Here is a 19,732-nt window from a genome sequence, read left to right as displayed (position 1 = left end):
CCTGTAAGTAACATGCTACCTTGGTTCTGCCTATGATGCCAGGCTATAAGAATAGTTACTACAGGTCCAAACTGTTAAGGCCCTAGGCTAAGGTGTCTCCTTTAGGATTTGACCCTAGACACATCCCCATTTTTGCCCACCTGAAAATTCTATCATCTTATTGGAAGGAGGACTAGATATTCACCAGGCATTGAGTGTCTGTGAATGTATAGAATCATAAAACAAAATGTGAGCTTGAGTAAACTTTAGGATTATGCCCTTTAAATAGGACTTTCATTAATCCTGTCATTATTTTTCTTTACAAACAAGGTGGAAAACTTTTCCTGTCTTGGAAAGTAGGGACACATGCTTGTTCATAGTCTAGAGGAGGCAGACAAGGAAAAGAAACATTACACAGGATTATAAACAAAACACTGTGAGTGTAAGTATTCATGTATGTATAAGCATGTGCTCAATGCATGGTTATAGATATGAATTGGTCTATGTTACAGCCCCAAATAGATTATAACAGAGAGAAGTTTGCCCTCCTAGTATTTCTCTTCTCAACCAAATCTTATGTGTCCATAGACTTCTTCTCTTCTACTGAGAACCGTATTGATAGAAGTATATGCAACCCAGGAAACCAGGCCCTGTACCTCATCTGGGTAGCACAATAGGTGCTGGCTTGGGTCAAGGAGGAATGGTTGAGCTAGTCCCAAGGACAGAACAAGAAAGAGGCTGGCCTTACCACTTATCTGCTGTGATGTGATGTGATGTGATGTGATGTGATGTGATGTGATGTGATGTGATGTGATGTGATGTGATGTGATATGATGTGGGCACAGGGGTATCCCCCCACCCCAACCACCTGCAGAAGTTGGGAAACTTTCTCTGGGTCATGAAAGAAGGTGAACTTGGCCTGCCGCTGGATAGCTGCAGCACTCAGAAGAGCTAGTACTGCACCTCCTCTGGACAGCCCTGGTGGATGGGACACAGGTGAGTCAGCACCATAAGCAAGAACACAGGAGAGTTTAACCCACCACTCATGTGGTGTGAGGTGGCATGAGGGATGCTCTCCTATTCCCTGTCTCCAAGTATCCACCTATAGTAGTCAGGAGAGCTATCCCTGAGGTCATGAGAGCTAGAGAGCTGGCCTTGCCCCTTACTGGCTGTATTGCTCAGGAGAGAGGACCCTGTACCTTGCAACATAGTGGAGTTGGCCCTGATGATAAAGGCACTGGTGAGCCAGATCCAAGGATGTGATGGAGGGAGAGCTGTCCCAGTTCCTCACAGGCTGTAGCCCTTGGGAGAGTATGGGCAGCACAGTAAACCTGGATTTGGAGGCATGGGTGCTAGGGACATGAGAATAAGAGAGACAAGCCTGCCACCATGATGATGACAGCAGTAGGTAGCCTAGCAAGAGCAATACTGCAGAACTCACCCCGGTGATGCAGATATGGGAGAACTGGTGGGCTGACCAACTCAGCTACTACCCAGGCTCTAGATCCAAGGTTGTAAATTGGCCTACCCCAAATCTATATCATACGTATAAGGTTGAAACACATGAAAGGGCCAACTCTATTATCCCAATGCTGTGGCTCTTCATGACACAGGGCAAAAACGGAATAGCAGGTAGGAGTCCTGGTGAGGATCTAATACTGAAGTGTCACAGAAGTCAGACATCTTGGACGAGACCAATGATTCATTGCAATGAACATTTGCAAGTGAAGATGTTGAACAGAGAGATATACAATGGCACACACTGTGACATACTACAGGTTATGTGATGACATGTTTCCTATGCCTTTTGTTGCTGTTTTGTCGCTCATTTGTTTGTTTACATATGCATTTTATTGGGGGGGTGCAATAAGTATCACCAGTTCTTACAGCCTGTTCTCCCTCCTTTAAATACCAGATCAAAGAAAAATGCCTACGCTGAGCAAAATATGAAACGGAAAGAAAAGAAAAAAAAAATCCCTACTTTCAGTATCTGCTAACACAGTAACTATGGCAAGTTATTTAATCTTTCTCCTACTTGGTTTAATGTCTAAATATAGATGATGTTATGAATTTTATAAGCTTGTTCCAAAATGAAACAAGAGAAACTACTCCTCGCGTATGAAATAGTTACAAAGGCACAGGTATTGTGCTAAGACTTTTACATAATTATCTTTGTTAAGCCTCACAAACACCTGAGAAACATTTCAAGAGAACAGAAAACTAAGGCTCAGAGGGGTTACCAGCACACTTAGAACAGGTTGTCAATCAAATCTAGCTGTTTGCTTCTAATCTTGTACATCTTATGTTTCAAATTATACCCAGCATACAACACACATTTAATCAATATGAAGAGGTCTCTTTTTATATAATCTTAACTCTGAGTTTCAGTTGATTTGATGCATTCACTGCAACATCATACTCTCCTGCAGGTTAGTATTTTATGGGTTCCCTTTTCGGTGGCTATGATCGAGAACCTGTATTTTTAGCCTGCTTCTTTACATGGCTCTTTTCAAACAGATGAGGTGATAATAGAAAGCTTGGGTAATGAGATTCTCTAGGCCATAAGTTGCTTACCGTGACTTAATTGCCAACTTATTTGAAATAAATAAATAAACTATTACAAGTAAAAATTCACAAAGATCTATAATAAAGAGATTCTGAGCTTCACTATCTCAAGGTCTCATGATCAGCTGTGCAGGGAGACAAGCTGAAAGGCATAGCAAGCAGAGAACCTTCTGACATTGGTCTAGGATAGACAGCGCTGGACTAGGATTCAAAATGCTGACTTAGGAGTTCTTCCATGTCTATTTACTACCCAAGGGATGGCAAATCATATCATGTACTCCGACCTCACTGCTCCCTTTATAAATTGTGAGCACCAAAATAGCTGACTTCTTAATCCCCTACCTAGCTAGATCAGCTCTAGCATCCTGGGATTCTACACTAGCTGCTATTTGGCAAGACTATAATTTCCTCAGCCAGTGATATTCTAAGATGTTCCTACAGTACATCAGTGTTGCTTCCAAAATGTGTAAGTTAACTATATTCAATCTAGGATCGCATTGATAAATAAGATAGGTTACTTATTGTGGAACAAATACATGTTCTGGGGATAACTAATAAACAAATGTGAATCCTATAAGAAACAGAAATCCACTGTCCATACATGTAATGTCTAATACCCAACTTCCTTACTGCTCCAATAAATGCACTCCTATGGCATTGGCAGTTATGGCTTGCTTCCCAAACGTCCTTAAACAAGAAGGTGTTCTCTATTTCAGTGAACACATGGCTTCCTCCTGTATCCTGTGACTCTATTTAGTGACTACTGGACTGTTAAGGAACACAAAATTACAACAAGTAAATATTAGTTATGAAAACTAGTGAATCTTATCGTAAGAATAACTGAAAATTCTTGTGGAAAAATAGTAGTTGTCTTTAACCATCTGCAGGTTGAACAGTTGTCCTTTAAAAAGGACTCACAGTTGACTGGCTCTTCCATCTCTAGTGTTCACGCCAGAAGAAGCATCTAGACTCTGTTATGCTCCTTTTGGCTTGTCTTTTGTTGCTGTTCTTATTTTTTGTTTTGTTTTGAGACAAGTTATTGCAATATCAATAAGTCTGAACTTGAACTCCGTATTTATCCTTGAACTCCTGGTCTTATAGTCTTAGCCTCCTGAGAGTGATGCTTGAAGATGTATTCCATCATGCCAATCAATGAATAAACCAATGCTTATTCACAGGATATGCCTTAATATGGGTTCCAGAGCCTGAATCAAGATCAATAGAAAGACATTAGAAAAACAGAGACGTTTTAGACTTTTGTAATTAAATATGCTTACCCCTCAGTGAAGAAGAAGAAGAAGAAGAAGAAGAAAAGAGGAGTAGGAGATGGAGAACAGAGACTTCAGTTCATATAATATGGATTTTTTTTATTTTTGCCATAAATGGACACGCTGCTCCATGAAGGGGCAAGCTCCCTTTTTTTTGTACAGACAAGAAGGGAATGTTGATCATAAAAGTGCAGCCTCGGGACTGAAAGAACCAGAACACCTGTTGAACTGTCTTCTAACTGGGTGGTCTTAATTCATTTATCCTCAGGCAAGATCCTTGATCCCAATTCCTCAGATATGAATTAAGAATGGAAACAGCCTTTATCTTCTATGGCTATAGAATGACTATTACAATTAAATTGTAATAATTAAGCTGCCCATTTCAAGTCTTTATCACAGCTCATAAAACATTTAGGGGTTTTTCCCCCAAGAAGAAATATATGGCACACATATTGATTTAGGCTCCAAAACTTTGGAGATCCTTATTATCATAAAAATATTCTCCTATAAAACTCCTATTTCCTATAGGCAAAAAAGTTGATATATCCAGAAATCTAATCTCTTGCACAGCTATCACAATTGTCATATAGTTTTCCTGTATTAGTTAGGGTTTCTATTGCTGCAACAAAATAGTATGACCCAAAAGCAAGTTGGGGAGGAAAGGGTTTATTTAGCTTACACTTCCATATTTTTATTCATCATTAAAGGAAGTCAGGACAGGAACTCAAACAGGGTAGGAACCTGGAGGCAGTAGTTGATGCAGAGGCCTTAGAGAGGTGCTACTTACTGGCTTGGTCTCCATTGCTTTCTCAGACTGCTTTCATATAGAACTGAGGATGACCAGGCCAGGGATCATGTGATCTATAAGGGACTAGACCCTCCCTCATCAATTACTGATTAAGAAAATGCTTACAGCTAGACCCTATGGCACTAGCATCTCAATTGGGTTTCCCTCCTTTCAAATTACTCTAGTTCACGTGTCAAGTTGACATATGATTAGCCAGCACATTCTTCCTCGGTTTTATTTCCAACATAGTCTTGACTTTGTAGATTTCTACCAGAAGTGATTCTGTCTTATAGTGCCTACAATGCTGGCTTCTTAGAGGTGAGGGTGGGGGAAGGTATTTCAGATGTAGCAATGGGAAAAAAGAAAGCAGAGAGAGCTGGGTAAAGATTATGGCTTTGAGCATCACCCTGCCATCATGGGCGTAGTGACATTAAGGATCAAATACTATCTTCGGACCCAGAAAGGATGTCTTAGGGGTGTAAAGAATTCAACTAAAAAAGTCAGAGCCGTTATCTTTCTTTTACAACATTGAAGATGGAGATAAAGAATGTGCCAGCCTTAGCTGGTGCCAGTATGTGGCCATGGAGCAACTACAAGAAAATAATATTCAAATACCAGCAGGCCACAGCAGGAAGTTTCAGACAAGGGGCCTGTGGAGAAGATTAAAATCTGAAAGGCAGAGGACTTACTTTCCCTGGGGGAACAAAGAAGGGGTGGGGGCATGCTAATCCTCCAGTTCCATAAGGTTTCTGATTTACTAGCCTCTTAGAAAGCTCTGTTGGGGATTGTCATTTTGATGGGAAGGCCTTGCTGTAAAGGTTAAACATGCTAAGAAGCGTGAAATGGTCTTCTCCAAGAAAGATAGCATCGCCTTGCCAGGGAAATAGCTGTCCAACAGCCCACAGAAGGGGGTCTTTCAAGAGTCATTCATACCCAGGATTTTCAACCCTGACTCCCACATGCATTTGTTACTCCAAAATACTCTCTGCTGGACTGCGTTTATCATTTGTGGAGTGCAAAAGGATAAGAGATAAAAAAGGAAAAGAAACATGTTACACATCCCTTCCCTTCATACAGCTTCTCTCTAAGTCAGTTGCCAATGTTTCAGATAAATATTACCAAGGAAAATGAATTACTGGAGACTAGTTGAACAGCATTATAACGCCACATTCTATTGCTCACTAAACAATTGTGGGAAAACAAACGTGTATCTTCACAGAATAGTCACAGACATTGCTTCGGAATATTTAACTCGAGGAAAATCAAAATGCAGATTCAAGATGATTTTACACTATTATTTGGGCCACCCAGTTCCTACCTGGAGAACACGGGAACTCATTGAAACTGGGAATAGGAGTGATAGATTTAACCACACCCTTGTCCTACTGACAAGATACATCATTTTGGCATCATTTATATTCTACTGAGTTTTCTTTGGTCCAACCCAGTTTTACATTTGGGATTTGTGGTATCTTAACCATAAGGATTTCATGTCCACTCTTACTTCCCCCTTAGCTTCACATTGTGTTAAAACAGGACTTACAATAAAATAAAAGAGAACTGTCTCATACATGAAAGGAAAAACTATACACACATGTATTATGCACATATGTAGACACACTCCTTAGACTTACCATCAATGCTGTAAAGTATGGAGAGAACAGAAGGGGACAATACTAAAACTGAGACTTGTCACCCTTCAGGAACTGACTTCTTGGTTTATCTTAAATCCGTATACTTTTGCAAGATGGCTAGAGACAAAGTGCAGCTAATTTTTCTACCATGTATATACCAAAGCTATATTGAGCTTGCTACAATTGTAACAGATCCCTAACACTTATCTTTATGCCACCCTTAGGCTACTTGGAATGTAGACAAGAACATTCTAGTGTCCTGTTGTGGTTTCCTCTTCCTGCTTTTAAGCTCTGGTCAGTATCATATACTGAATAGAAAACTAGAAAATACTCACTACCTCCAGAATGCATTTTTCATATTGTCAATTTACTAAACTTCTGGTTCAGAGGGGGCCACTCCATGCCCTTTGTATAACAGAGGCCCTCAGCAAGACAATGAAAGAGTCACTGCCATTGTTTTAAGTGTAGTTATGAAAATTGAAGCTTACTATGGTACTGAAACAGATGCCAGTGAGACTCCTTGCTCTATTCCCTTAGTGGTGGCCTTGTTTATCCTTAGATATCCTCCCAAGATCTTTACTTATTCGAAATACCATGTGAAACAATGGTCTCTGAAAGCCACACCCTTGCTTTCATCCATGACCACCTTTCAGCTATGTGCCATCACTAAATTCCATTGATGTCGCTCCTTCAACCTGTGTTAGGTATGTATCCAAAATCAGTTTCCATTCTCCCTACCTTAGTTCTATCTCTTATGTCATTCGGTTCCAATGTGGCATGCACCTGTGTGTATGGATCTGGTAGCCATTTGTGTATTTTGCCCCTTCTGCTTGTAGTAATATTTTTCCATCCCTGGGAGGTAAATTTCTCATTTCTGCAACCAAACCTCAGCTCTAGTGTCATGTCTTCAATGCTGCCTGCAGAGTCTCTCTCTCTCTCTCTCCCTCTCCCTCTCCCTCTCCCTCTCCCTCTCTCTCTCTCTCTCTCTCTCTCTCTCTCTCTCTTTCTCTCTCTCTGCATTTGAATACTACCTTTCTTGGACATCAGACCATCATAATCTGTTTATGAGAAGAATCATAATCTACCTCATATTAAACACGCTAGCTGGCACATAGGGCCTACTCAGTACTTTGGAACGAATTGGACCTTAATTTCATCAACTAGAGAGTGGTAATAATAATAATACATCATCTGCAGAACGGATGTAAGTGTGAAATGGCCCAGTGTATATTAAGAGCCTAACATAGAGCAGATGCATAATTCCTTTAAATGAAAAGTCGTTCTCTTAACTTCCCTTTTCATTGGAACTGGAGCAAAGAAGGATTTGACTGTCTGTGAAAGGAACCATGAAGCCAGCGGTGATAGAGCAGCCTGCAATGGTCCCCTTGTGCTGTGTTTTGAAGCACTTGTTCCTCATAATTCAACAGCAGCTCGATTTATTGTACTATAATAGGCAGATGTCTGCTGGCAGTTAAGCCACTTTTAGCAAACACAATGACAAAGATACTGAGCAGGGATGTAAATGGCCACCATGTCCCTGCTTTGAGGACACTGCAGCCACTGTAGGTATAAATAAGCAACTTTCGTGCACTGCACAAAAACATTGATTGAACCTCGTATTTCTCTGGATGGATGCAGGTATATGGTTGACTCTTTTAAAGGTCTCCAGTGTCCCTATCTAGTAATTTTAGACTAACAAAACCATAATCTCTTCTTTGTAACAAGAGGAACACAACAAGCAGAGTACTTCAGACCCCAACCAAGCAGAATAGGACATTGTTCATTCATGAACCATTATACATCTTCACAAGATCCCATGATGTTGGTCATGGGGAAGTAACACTTGAAGAACTGAAGGATATACAAGAGGCTAAATGTGAGGCCTGTGCTGGATGTCCCCAGAGATTCCTTATATTATATAGCAATCATGCATAAGAATGGGGTTTTGATTGATGTCAATGAACTGCATAATTCATAGGAAACCCACTATTCAGATACACATCATTATCTATCTAAAGATCACAAATAGTAAACCAAAATAAGGAATGTCTTTTAATTCTCTGAAGAAATTCCAAGCTATATGTATTAAACTATCAGTTAAATCTTTTATATCATGAACCTGAAGTACATTCCATACAATAAAACATCCAACTTTCTTGAGCAAATGCATTAGAAAAGTCAAAATTCCATTGGATTGCTAATATAATTAAAGTCAGCATCCTGACCAAGAGAGATTTGCAGACTGTAAGAAACTGGGACTCGAAGTCCCTTTCTGCCCTTCGTTCATTCACCTTTATTCCTCATTTTGGAAACAGAGGAGTCACTGCCAAGCTGATGACATTTGAGAATCACAGAGTGTTTGAGTGGAAGGGCCCTAAGAGAGCATGAAACCCAATTGCTTCATTTTATTCTTAAAGAAAAGAGAGGCCAGAAGATCCAAATAACTACCTCAAGGTCATCTATCTAAATAAAGGATCTGGATATCCCGGGAGCTAGGGAGCACAGTTACACTGCAGACGCTCTCCTCTGTGCCATGGAGACGAGTGGAAACAACCAGTACAGTTGTACTTGACCTTGGAGTCCAGAGCTGCCGTTGCCTCCCACACTAGTGAGTTATTCCAACAAGAACACGTGATTAAGTGCTATGCCGTGTTGTCACATCTTACTTTGTAATTGCTATGTCTTTCTATTCCAATGATTACCCACCTAAACTACCATACTCTGTAGATGACATTAAAGCACAAAGATATGTCCCCATTCTCTATGGTGCATTGTATGCTCATGGAGTACACAGCGTATGTCCTTTACTACTCTGTCTTTAGGACCCCACTGCCCTAATTTGATGTGGAAAGAATATGGAAATCTGTTTACTGAATCACTGCCCCAATGTTAGGCTTTAATAACAAGCATCATAGTTTGATTTCTTACAGTTTTATAGAAACAAGACTTCTGATTCTAAAGGTACTGATGGAAGAAATGTGTTGAATGTGAAGAGAATTTTCCTGCAATTCTGTTGTGGATTTGTCTAACGCTTGTTATTATTTTAATTGGGTTTCTAAAATTGTGTGAGAATTAGTATGTAAGATGCTGAGGGTCCCTGCCTCCAGTTGGTTCTGACTGGTAAATAAAGTGGCCATCTGCCAGTGGCTGGGCAGAGAGACAGAGGTGGGACTTTAGAATTCACAGGCAAGGGGACTGAGAAAGGAAAAGAGTTAGGACCAGACCTGAGAGGTACAGAAAAGAGAGCACAGCGGTCATGTAAGAGCCAGGGGAGAGTTGGCTTCCTCAACCCTGCTTTGGGTCTAGGACAGCAAAGATGGAATATAGATTTAAATAAGTAATAACTCAGGAGAATCGGGGGAGAGGTGCTAGTCACATGGAGGTTTGAGAGTGGCCCAGCCATTGAGACATAATAAAATAGAAGACATACTATATTATATAATATTATATTAAGACATAATAAAATAGATGGCTGCATGTATGTGTTTCATTTGAAAACCCAGAACAGTAGGGAGGAATGCACTGCCACCATTGCTTGGGTGATTTGAATAGAGATTAATTGCCTACTGCAACACAATACTTTATAGATGTCACATAGCAAATATGAACTCTTCATTTTCATGTTCTACTTGCTATCTAGTTATCTAAAAAAAAAATCAGTGTTAAGTCTAGCATTGTCAAAGAAGAGAAGTGGACAGATGCAAGATGCTTTCATACAAAGACGACCAGGACTTAGTTCTTAGAACAAAAAATGCCCATGGACAGTAATAATGCCGTTTACTAAGATGGGAGAAACAGAAAGTAAGATCACTTTGATATAGGGAGGAAGGCCTGCCTGCATCAATGGTTGTTCAATGATATGAGCGTCTTAATTCTTAAAACTGAGATGCAAAGAAAAAAATGGGGATTTAGAACTTTGGGTTTCCAGGGAGATTCCAAAGCTTGAGATCCCAAGGGAGCAGCACTGGTACAAAGATGATCTTTAATACAGTGGCAATAAAGAGGGCATGCAAACAAGGACCCAAACAGATCTAAGGTGATAACTGAGAACCACACAGCAGGAATATGTTTATAGCACAGTGCTAGAGATTATGGGCACATAGCATATTTCATGGACTTTTTTCTTACTGATCTTGGAATCCAGAGTTTTGAATATGTGAGGAGAAAAGGCTAGTTTGTTGTGTTGTGAAAAGGAGTGGAACAGGGGTGAGTAACCATCAATTCTAATTATTCATTAGCTCCAATTTAGAGTAATATCAACTTCTCTCAGCTTCTCCTCCTTCCAAAAATGAGAATAAGCCACACGAGACCCAAGGTAGTCTACTAGCGATATTGCTTCTGATGTCCTGATTCCCACATAATGTATATGTGACAATCACATAACAGAGTCCACACTCTCTGGTGCTAGTGACTCTGCCTTCCCAGGCAGAATCTACTGCTGGGATTGCTGTTGTTACCGTCATTTAAAAGCTCATGGCCAACCCAAAGAGTTGACTGAAAATGAAGCCTTCAATAAACATGGGGAATATATACTGATCCCATCCTTCCCTGCTGGAACAAGACAAATAAGATAACTTTATCTTTAGTCTTGTTTTTTTCACATATATAAAAAATAGAAACAAAATCCCAGCTCAGAATCACTTGATTTCCATGAGTACAGTTAATGTTTTATTACAGCACTCATCAGGAATAGCCAAAATAAGGCAAGACAAAAAAATCTGAAACAGTTTCATATGGTTGAGGGTCTACAACAATCTATGGCCTTATGAGTCAAGGTTTTCTGCCTTTAACCATAAAAGAATGAACACAAGGGGAATAGGTCCATAACATTCTATTAACTTACATATGGATAAATATATGTGACTTATATATATGTGCACACATGTGTACATGAGTATGTATAAATATAAAATAATTATGAAGATATATTTTAGGTTTCAATATGATATTCATTGGGAGAAGGAGAACACACAGTATTCTTAAAGCATGATTATCTCTGTACGTAAGAATAGCCAAACTCTAAAAATATTTAAAAAGACTAGCTAAAACTGTTTTAATGGTTAGTTAATTGTGTTCAAACATTGAATGAATTTTTTCTTGATTCTTGGCACTTTCTTGTATTTTTAAAGAAGTATTTAATGTGTATCCAATTATTTTATAGCAACGGTTCTCAACCTTCCTAATGCTGTGACCCTTTAATACACTTCATGTTGTAGTGGCCCCTACCATAAAATTATTTTGTTACTGTTCCATAACTGTGATTTTGGTATGGTTGTGAACCATAATGTAAATGTCCACTATGCTGGACATCTGATATGTTACCTCCAATAAAGTCTTGAACCTCAAGTTTAGAACCACTCCTTTATAGCATGTATTCCTTTTCAGGATAGCAAAGTTCAAAGCTTAAAAGAATCAACAATTACTTCTGTCATTTGTTGTATCTTCTATATACCTTAATTAAAGAGGGATTTAAAATTAAAGAAGCACTTCCTTTAAATATATATATCAGTTTATGATGAGAAAAATCTAATCTATTCTCCCAATTAGGTGGGAGGCTTGAGCTTCTCATTTGTCTGAAGGACTAAAAATTTGAACCTCATCTTCCCTCTCAGGGATTGTTTTAATATACCATAAACATTGCCCTAAGTGAACATGATTGACTTAAGAAGGCCCATGATTCTTCAAAACACTGTCCTAGTGGGGACAGGATATGGAAGATCTTGTATGTAGTGTTTCCTCAGTCACAAGACCTGCTCTCCTTAGGAGACAAACCCTCAGTGAGAGAAAATGTGAAAGTACATTCGTGTGGCAGCCTCTTTGCCTAACAACTAAAAGTGCCTGTTATCACCAACCTCTTAACTTTAAAAAGTCAGGAAGTCAGTGAGATGATTTGACCTCACAAGCTTCTGTTCTTGAGGGGTCACTATCACAGATATATGTGGGTGATGTGCCGTGTCTGTTCCGGGTACTGCCTAACTGGATAGAGCAGATCACGAGGGGCACAAACAAATACAACAATCTGAAATGGAGCTATTCTCATTTGTGCAAAATGCAAACTGAATCAAAATTTTCAGAACCCAGAGGTCAGAGGATCTCAATCACATTGATCTGGGGTCCCTAGAGATGCTCTGCTTTCTTCTCTAAGATCACCATTGATGGACAGGTTTTTGGGTTTTTTTTTTTGTTACATAATTATATGTGAAATTCCACTTCCTTAATGTCATAGTTAGTTCTGGAAATTTCTCCCACAAAAAGCAAAATACTTAGGCAGTAAGTATAAATGTTCATTTCATAGACACGGAACTGAGACATAGACTGAGGGCCTCTATGTCTTGCTAATTAGTATCAGAACCAACACAGGATTCCAGGTCTGTCTGACTCTAAAACACTCACAAGGTCATTTTGCCTCCAGGCACTGGACCATAGCTTATTTTCTTGACAGAAGTATGAACTTTCTTTCTAAATCAATCCCACATATATTTATACAAAGCTATTTAAAGACAAATGGACAATGGACTCAAATTTAGCTTGACCATCCACTAAGAAATTAAAATCTCAGAATTTCTTCACCAGAATACTCAGCAACTGAACTAACAGGTTAGCCACAGTGGGAAGAAGACTGTCTTATGTCTATTAAGGTCAATAGCTTGCCGAGACAGGAAATCTTGAGGACAGAATAGGACAGATTCAATGGTAATTTTATCCACTGTAAGGCATTATAGGGACCAGCAAGATGGCTCACTGGGTAAAAGCAATGATGACCAAAGTTCAATGCTCAGAAACCACACGGGAAGGAGATAGTCAATTCCCACAAAGTGTCCTCAGACTTCCATGTTCTTGCATGTGCCTGAGGCCACACATATACACAAACACACTAAAGAATGTTTTTCAAAGGTATTATGGGATGCATAGGAAAACAGGTGGTATTCCAAATTTTTAATTTAACTGATTACAGTTAAGTAGTTACTAAAAGCTTGTGCTTTTAGGTTGCAGAGATGGCTCCTACCTTACTGTGAATAGGACACCCAAAGGGCTAACAATAAAAATGATAATCGATATCACCATCTATATATTTTAATATATTGTTAAGCCTTGTTGAAAAAAATGCTAAGTATCAAGTCATCTTTCAGAAGTATTTAAAGTTTCTTCTCTCTGCAGGAAAGAAGAAATGTTTCACAAAGGTTAGAGACAAAGGTGATCTGATGTAACTAAGTAGAAAGCTACTCAGGAAAATTTACCTTAGTCTCTGTGATGGTTTGTATATCCTTGGACCAGGGAGTGGCACCATCTGAAAGTGTGGCCTTGTTGGAATAGGTGTGACCTGGTTGGAATGGGTGTGTCACTGTGGGTGTGGGTATAAGATCCTCACCCTAGTTGCCTGGAAGTCAGTCTTCCACTAGCAGCCTTTGGATGAAGACATAGAACTCTCAGTTCCTCCTGCACCATGTCTGCCTGGATACTGCCATACTCCCACCTTGATGATAATGGACTGAACCTCGGAACTTGTAAGCCAGCCCCAATTAAATGTTGTTTTTTATAAGACTTGCCTTGGTCATGGTGTCTGTTCACAGCAGTAATACCCTAAGACAGTCTCCATCCTTACATACTGCCTAGTTCTCTTGCTTTATCCTTTTTGGGGGGGAGGTAGGGAGGGTGGGGAGAGGATCGGAGGACAACTTTGATGTAGTATTTGCCATTAGACCAACTTTACTTGGATGGTTGGAAATTTTCATCTAGTGCCACTCCTAGCCATGCCCATCTCTGAACTGAAGTTTTCACCATTATACTCACTTTCTTTGATTTCATTCACGTTGGCTCCTACTAATAGTAACATTCCTATTGTGAGATAATTGATCTAAGTGAGTCAAGGCAGTTATTTTAGGCTCAGGGGCATAGCTTCTTGGGAATTTTCTTAGTCTTATTATGGTTGGTACAAATGACTAATTTTAGGCATAACATTAGAACTTCCAGGAAAAAATAGAGGAAGGAGATGATAAAATAAAATTAGAGCAATAATTAGAGAGAGTTCAGTGATCAGGCTGATATTCTGTCACATGGGGCAACTAGTCCTTAAGCCAAAGGGGCAAATGTTCCTGCCCAAGGACACCATGTAACTCTTCCTTCACTGTTACTCTGCAGGAATGCCTAAAGGTTCTCGATATCAGAAATGGAAAACGTTTTGTTAGAAATAAGAATAAGAAAATCCAAAAAACTTTCAATCTCCTTTCACCCACTCCATCATATAAAAGTGGCCAGTCCACCTATTTGCTCTACACCTTTCCATAGGATATGGCCATGTTCATAACACCTACCACCCATGTCTGACATGACCCTTTGCTTCTTTTAGATAACTATGCACTAGTCCCCTGACCCAAAGCAGGAGCTGTGCCAGATACTTGCTTGTTGCTTTTATTGGTCATGGTGTTTAGTAGGTTTTGGGTCGCCAAAAATATATATAAAACTGAAGAAAAAATACTCAAAGCTCTCCATTGAGGAAGCAGTTTCAATGCAGGAAAACCATGTCATTGGGCAGCTCTATTGCATTCAGTAACAGTGCGGTCCTCGCATTTTTCCAGTCCAATGATTCATGCTGAACACAGTGTCAGGAACAATACAGGGGCAAAAAACAATTAGTGGGGGAATAAAACAATCCATTGAACCGTCTGGGACTTGAGCGATATATAGATCAAATGTCTTACATTTGCTAAGCTGCCTCTCATTTGGCTAGAATGGATGGCTCTTGGCTGCGCTGTACCAAGAATAATTGTCCCTCATATATCCCCAATCAGCTGCCTTTTAATGACTAGTCAAAAATGACAATGTAAAAGATGCAGTGACTTTCACTGTACTTGACCAGATCTGGACCAACTCCCATTGATTTGCCCTTGGAATAGCTGAGCTCATAAACACCTTGCACAGCTGGCTCCAGTCACTGCTGCCTGGCTCTAACACCTCAAGGCCCGGGAGTTACAAGAGGAAGAGGTGAGAGGTCTGAGGTAAACTTTTGCTCATAGATTGCTTTTATAGACAGTGTAATATCCTCAATACCTTTGGCTTACAGCAAATCAGTCTCTTCCATCCCAGAAATCAAATGACCTTTCCATCTCTCCAAACCAGCACCAGGGTAGGCTACCCTACAAAGACATTTGGAAAGAGTCCAGGCTCTTGACAGACTTAGCAACCCCATGTGGCCTATTTCTATTCCAGATGGCTGCCTCCTCATCTTAGCTCATATTGTGGTGGTTGCTGCTTTGGAAACACAGTGGATTTGAATTTAAATTTAAATTTCAAAGCTACAAGGAAGTGTTCCCTTTCTCCTTCACCCTAATATCCCGTGTCTTGGTTTTGGTATGATTTTAGGGAAGACTTGAAGTTCTCTTGAAATATGGGTTGCTGAAATGTGGAGTATACATAGTACATAGTAAGGATTGGTCTATAATTAGTTGTTAGTATTCACATCATCAAAGAAAAGATACTGAGAACCAAGGGAACCTAGGAATGCTTACTATTCTCGGGAAGCAACATTGAGAACTTCACAAAAACAGTCTTTGAAAACAACTGGTCAGCACCACTCCAGCCTTGTCCAGTGTCTCTGCCATCACCATAGTTTCAATTTCCAGAGCTTCCAACTGCTGGTGACCTTCAGCACTGAAGCCTTGCAGGTATGTCTTCAAGACATTCCCTCTTTCTCCAGCCCTCTACATCCTTCTCTGTCCTCTGGCAGAATATATGTTGCTGTATTCTTTTGCAAAATCCTGTACTCCTTAGCCAAATAAATGATAAACCCCCAAAGAATAAGAAATATGTCTACTGCAGATACTATATCCTATCTTCAAAGCTGCAGAACTGAGGTACTCAAAAAATTATTAATCATGTAGAGTGACCTTTCGTAGAAAGGACTGTAATCCATGACGAACATACGACAGAGCAAGCTGCCATCTAGATGTGGCTTGCAACAAGAATCTTCTTGTCTTAATGTTGTCTTTATGTTCACTTCCACCTCCATATCTCCTTTTTTTTGTTTTGTTTTTTGTTTTGTTTTGTTTTGTTTTGTTTTTTGCACAAACTGGAAGTTAAATGCCAATGTAAAAATGCATAAGCTGTGCTTAGAGAGGAGACCTGTGGCCTTTTCTGTAGGGTCAGCTTTCTCATCTAGAGAAAGCTTTCATGCCCTCATTCCATTCTAACTTTGTTTAGAAGAAATCAAATCATCCGGCCTCTTTCTTCCTCTGTCCTGGTCTCACATCTGCCCCTTAGCACACACTACCCTTCTGGTTTAGATCACACTCCTTCCAATCACCCTTCTGCCACACGAATGCCCCACTCATGCTCATATCTTCTTTTTTACTGCTTCTTTGGAGAAATGCCATCTAAACCCCTGCAGTAGGCTGGCTTTCCTTGCTCCTCTGTACCTTCCTCTTGATGATGTTGACCCTAATAACTAACCGTAGAGCAATCACTAACATGTATTAAATGCTCTTCACGCTCCAGGAAGCCATTAAGTCAATCACCGTCAGCATCGGATGAGATAGGTTCTTGGTTGCCTGTCTTTTACAAATGAGTGAATCAAGTCTCAGACACTCGTTGTCTTGGAGAAGCTCATATGACAATGTGAGGGCCCAAATTTTCACCTTAGGTGGCTCCAGAGATCATGTTCATAACCACGCCATCACTCAGCCTCGAATAAAACGCACTGTTTGTAAGGAGTTATTTCATCCCAACAGCCAGGCAGCTCCATGACAGTAGAGACAGACACACTTTGTTTAATATGGTGCTTTTGGAGATCAACCCAAGAGTCAGCCAGCAAGAAGCACCAAGGAAGTGTGACTTCAAGGACTCAAGGAAACACCCAGTTGGTTTTTTTTTCTAGAACCTTCACTATCCATAGAAGATATTTAAGTGTAATGTGATCCATGGGTATGCGTACTATAAAGCTCTCCTTTCTACCATCTAACTGACTAAACAAATTTAACCATTCACAACTAGAAAGGATGAGTTCCAGAAATCACAGAACTCAATACTACTGTTTGGAAGCAGAAACTCACAGGGTGAGCAAAGATGACCCTCGAACCATGTATCACTCCACTCAGACCCAGAAATACTACGCACCTCTTTCGCAGGTTCTCCCCCAGTAGCCGGTGCCAGTGCAGTCGCAGATGAAGCGGTTCCAGCCGTCCTTGCACACCGCGTTGTTCTTGCAGGGGTAGCTGTCACACTGCTTGGCGCTCATGCGTGAACAGGAGGACTTGACGCCTGCTGCGTTCTGCATCTCCGCCAGCTGCCGGATGTTCTTGCTGCGACCATCGATGAACAGGTCGCGGATGCAGCCCACGTAACCGTAGTTGAGCATGGCGGTCCAGAGCTCCGTGGGGAGAATGAGGCCAGCTCGGTTCTCTGGCAGCCCGCCCAGATACATGTCCCCCTCCAGGTCGAGAATTTCACTCTCCCCACTGGCGGTGAATGGCGTGCGCCTGCTGTTCACAGATATGGTACCTGGAGTGGGAGACAGACACAACATGATTTAAGGATCTTCCTACATTTCAGGTGAGACTCTGACGGGTGAGCGGGGAGATCAGCTTTTCCTTGTCAGGAGACAACACTGCAGCCAGGGAGAGAGAATGACTACAAGCTGCTAGGAAGGACCATTTGGTGCCAATCTCTGAAGCTACGGCCGCTTGGGCCATCAAAGGATTAAGAAAGAAACCCAGTGACTAACCCCAGTACATCTCTTCTCTCCATAATCATATCCGCTGAGAGATAAGATACAAAATACGGCATGAGGAGGTTAAATCCCAGCTCTGCCAACTGCCAGCTTCACAGTCTTCAAGAGCAGATTTCACCTTTCATTTCTAAAGGGAAAAAAATAATTACCCTCAACTAACAGGCTGTTGTGATGATTAAAGGAATTCATATGTGTCGAGCGCTTACAGTGTAGTGGAGGAAAGAATGATTCTGCATTGCCTATGTCTTCTTCAGGTGTTCATGGTTCCCCCCAAAAGATCGGGTTTTCTCTATCCAGGAATACTCTATAGATGGGGCATTAACTGTCCACTCTGTCAAGCGGAATTTTGTGCACTGCCTTTGACTGCGTTTGTTATTGTTTTTGGCTTGTGTACTTGTTTTGCTTTTAGACAGAAGCTCACAAAGTAGCCCAACCTGGCCTGGTACTTGCTATGAAAACTATACTGGGCTTGAACTTACAGTCATCCTCCTGCCTTTGCTTCCTAAGTGCTGGAACTAAAGGTGTGAGCCATAACCCCCGGAAGCAATGTGTTTCTTCCTGCATTACTAAATACATAGGGAACACCTTTTCTTTCTCTGGTATTAGTTTCAGATGCAATGCTAGACTCATCTTACTGAGCTGATTTTGCAGAGCAAAAAAGGCAGAAAATCAGCAGATAACCTAAGAATATTAGCTCATAGCAGCTGTTATAGGAATAGCCAAATGGGTGCCATGAGAGCAGCTCGCAGGAGCTGCTTTAAAGTCTGTACTCACTGATGGCCTCTCCATAGGAGAACAGTTAAGACAAAAGTTGAAAATGATCCAGACCTGCACAATGCAAGGGGAAGTGCATGCCTGGCAGAGAGAATGGCATTTACGAAGCCCTCAAGGGACTGTGAGCTCATTCACTGAGCAGAAATGTCTATGGATGGAGCCTGACAACTTGCATTTGATCCCTGGAACTCAGGTAATGGGAGAAGGAAAGGATCAACTACACAAACTTATGCACTCCGTAGTATGCATACATTATTATTATTATTATTATTATTATTATTATTATTATTGTTGTTGTTGTTGTTGTTGTTATATAGCTCTGATTGTGGGAGGAGGGTTTTTTCCCCATAATTAAGGAGGAAGGATGAGAAGAGGTGGACCCAGAGACATAGATAAGTCCTGGGAGGGGCAAAATAATAGGCTTTGCCAAATGAGATTCTGGAAGCTGCAACCCCAGTGCCTGGCCTGAAAAAAGGAAGAAGTCTGTTTGTCTTCCATGGCTTTTCTACCCTTTGCCAGTCCCCCAGCATCTTTACAGCTCTGTTTCCTGAACTGCAAAATAGGAGATGACCAAGGTGGTATCTGAGCATCCTTCCAGCATTGTTTTCTCCTTAAATATTATTCTTGACATGCTTTGTAGGTACTGAGAGAAGCGGGTAACGCCGGCCATTATTCAGCCTGTTTTGCCTCTTCTGTCGGGGCCTCAATTCCCTCAGCCAGTGAGCATGCAGTCCAAGGGCTGAAGGAGATTAAAGGAGATCACAGATATGGTGTGTGTGCTCCAAATTACAACAGGGGAATGAACAGAATAGAAAGAACACAAAGGGCCCCTGGTGTGTGGTTGGGGTAGATTACATCAGCAACCCCTCCTTAACTCTCTTAACAAGCTGTCTCCTAGAGAAATGGGCTTTGCCTGTTTAATTCTTAATATTTCAAAACACCCACACGACAAAGAAACAATATATTGATTACCATTTTAAGCATTTCATGTATTTAATTTTTT

At 40.7% G+C, this 19,732-nt stretch overlaps 1 protein-coding gene across 32 annotated transcripts in view; it reads right to left on the bottom strand.

The window, feature by feature from the left end:
* Nucleotides 1-19,732, bottom strand: part of Nrxn3 (neurexin 3) — a 1,604,379-nt gene that overhangs the window by 1,048,040 nt on the left and 536,607 nt on the right. For all 32 annotated transcript variants that reach the window (XM_029484652.1, XM_021179711.2, XM_029484636.1 and 29 more), the window contains one exon: nt 17,343-17,726. In XM_029484652.1, coding sequence (XP_029340512.1) covers nt 17,343-17,726 — 384 coding nt within the window. The remainder of the gene's footprint in view (nt 1-17,342; nt 17,727-19,732) is intronic.

This window comes from Mus caroli, chromosome 12, assembly GCF_900094665.2.
Source record: "Mus caroli chromosome 12, CAROLI_EIJ_v1.1, whole genome shotgun sequence".
Taxonomy (NCBI): domain Eukaryota; kingdom Metazoa; phylum Chordata; class Mammalia; order Rodentia; family Muridae; genus Mus; species Mus caroli.
The sequence above is the reverse complement of the archived record's forward strand: the minus strand, read 5'-3'. Positions and strand labels throughout refer to the sequence as shown.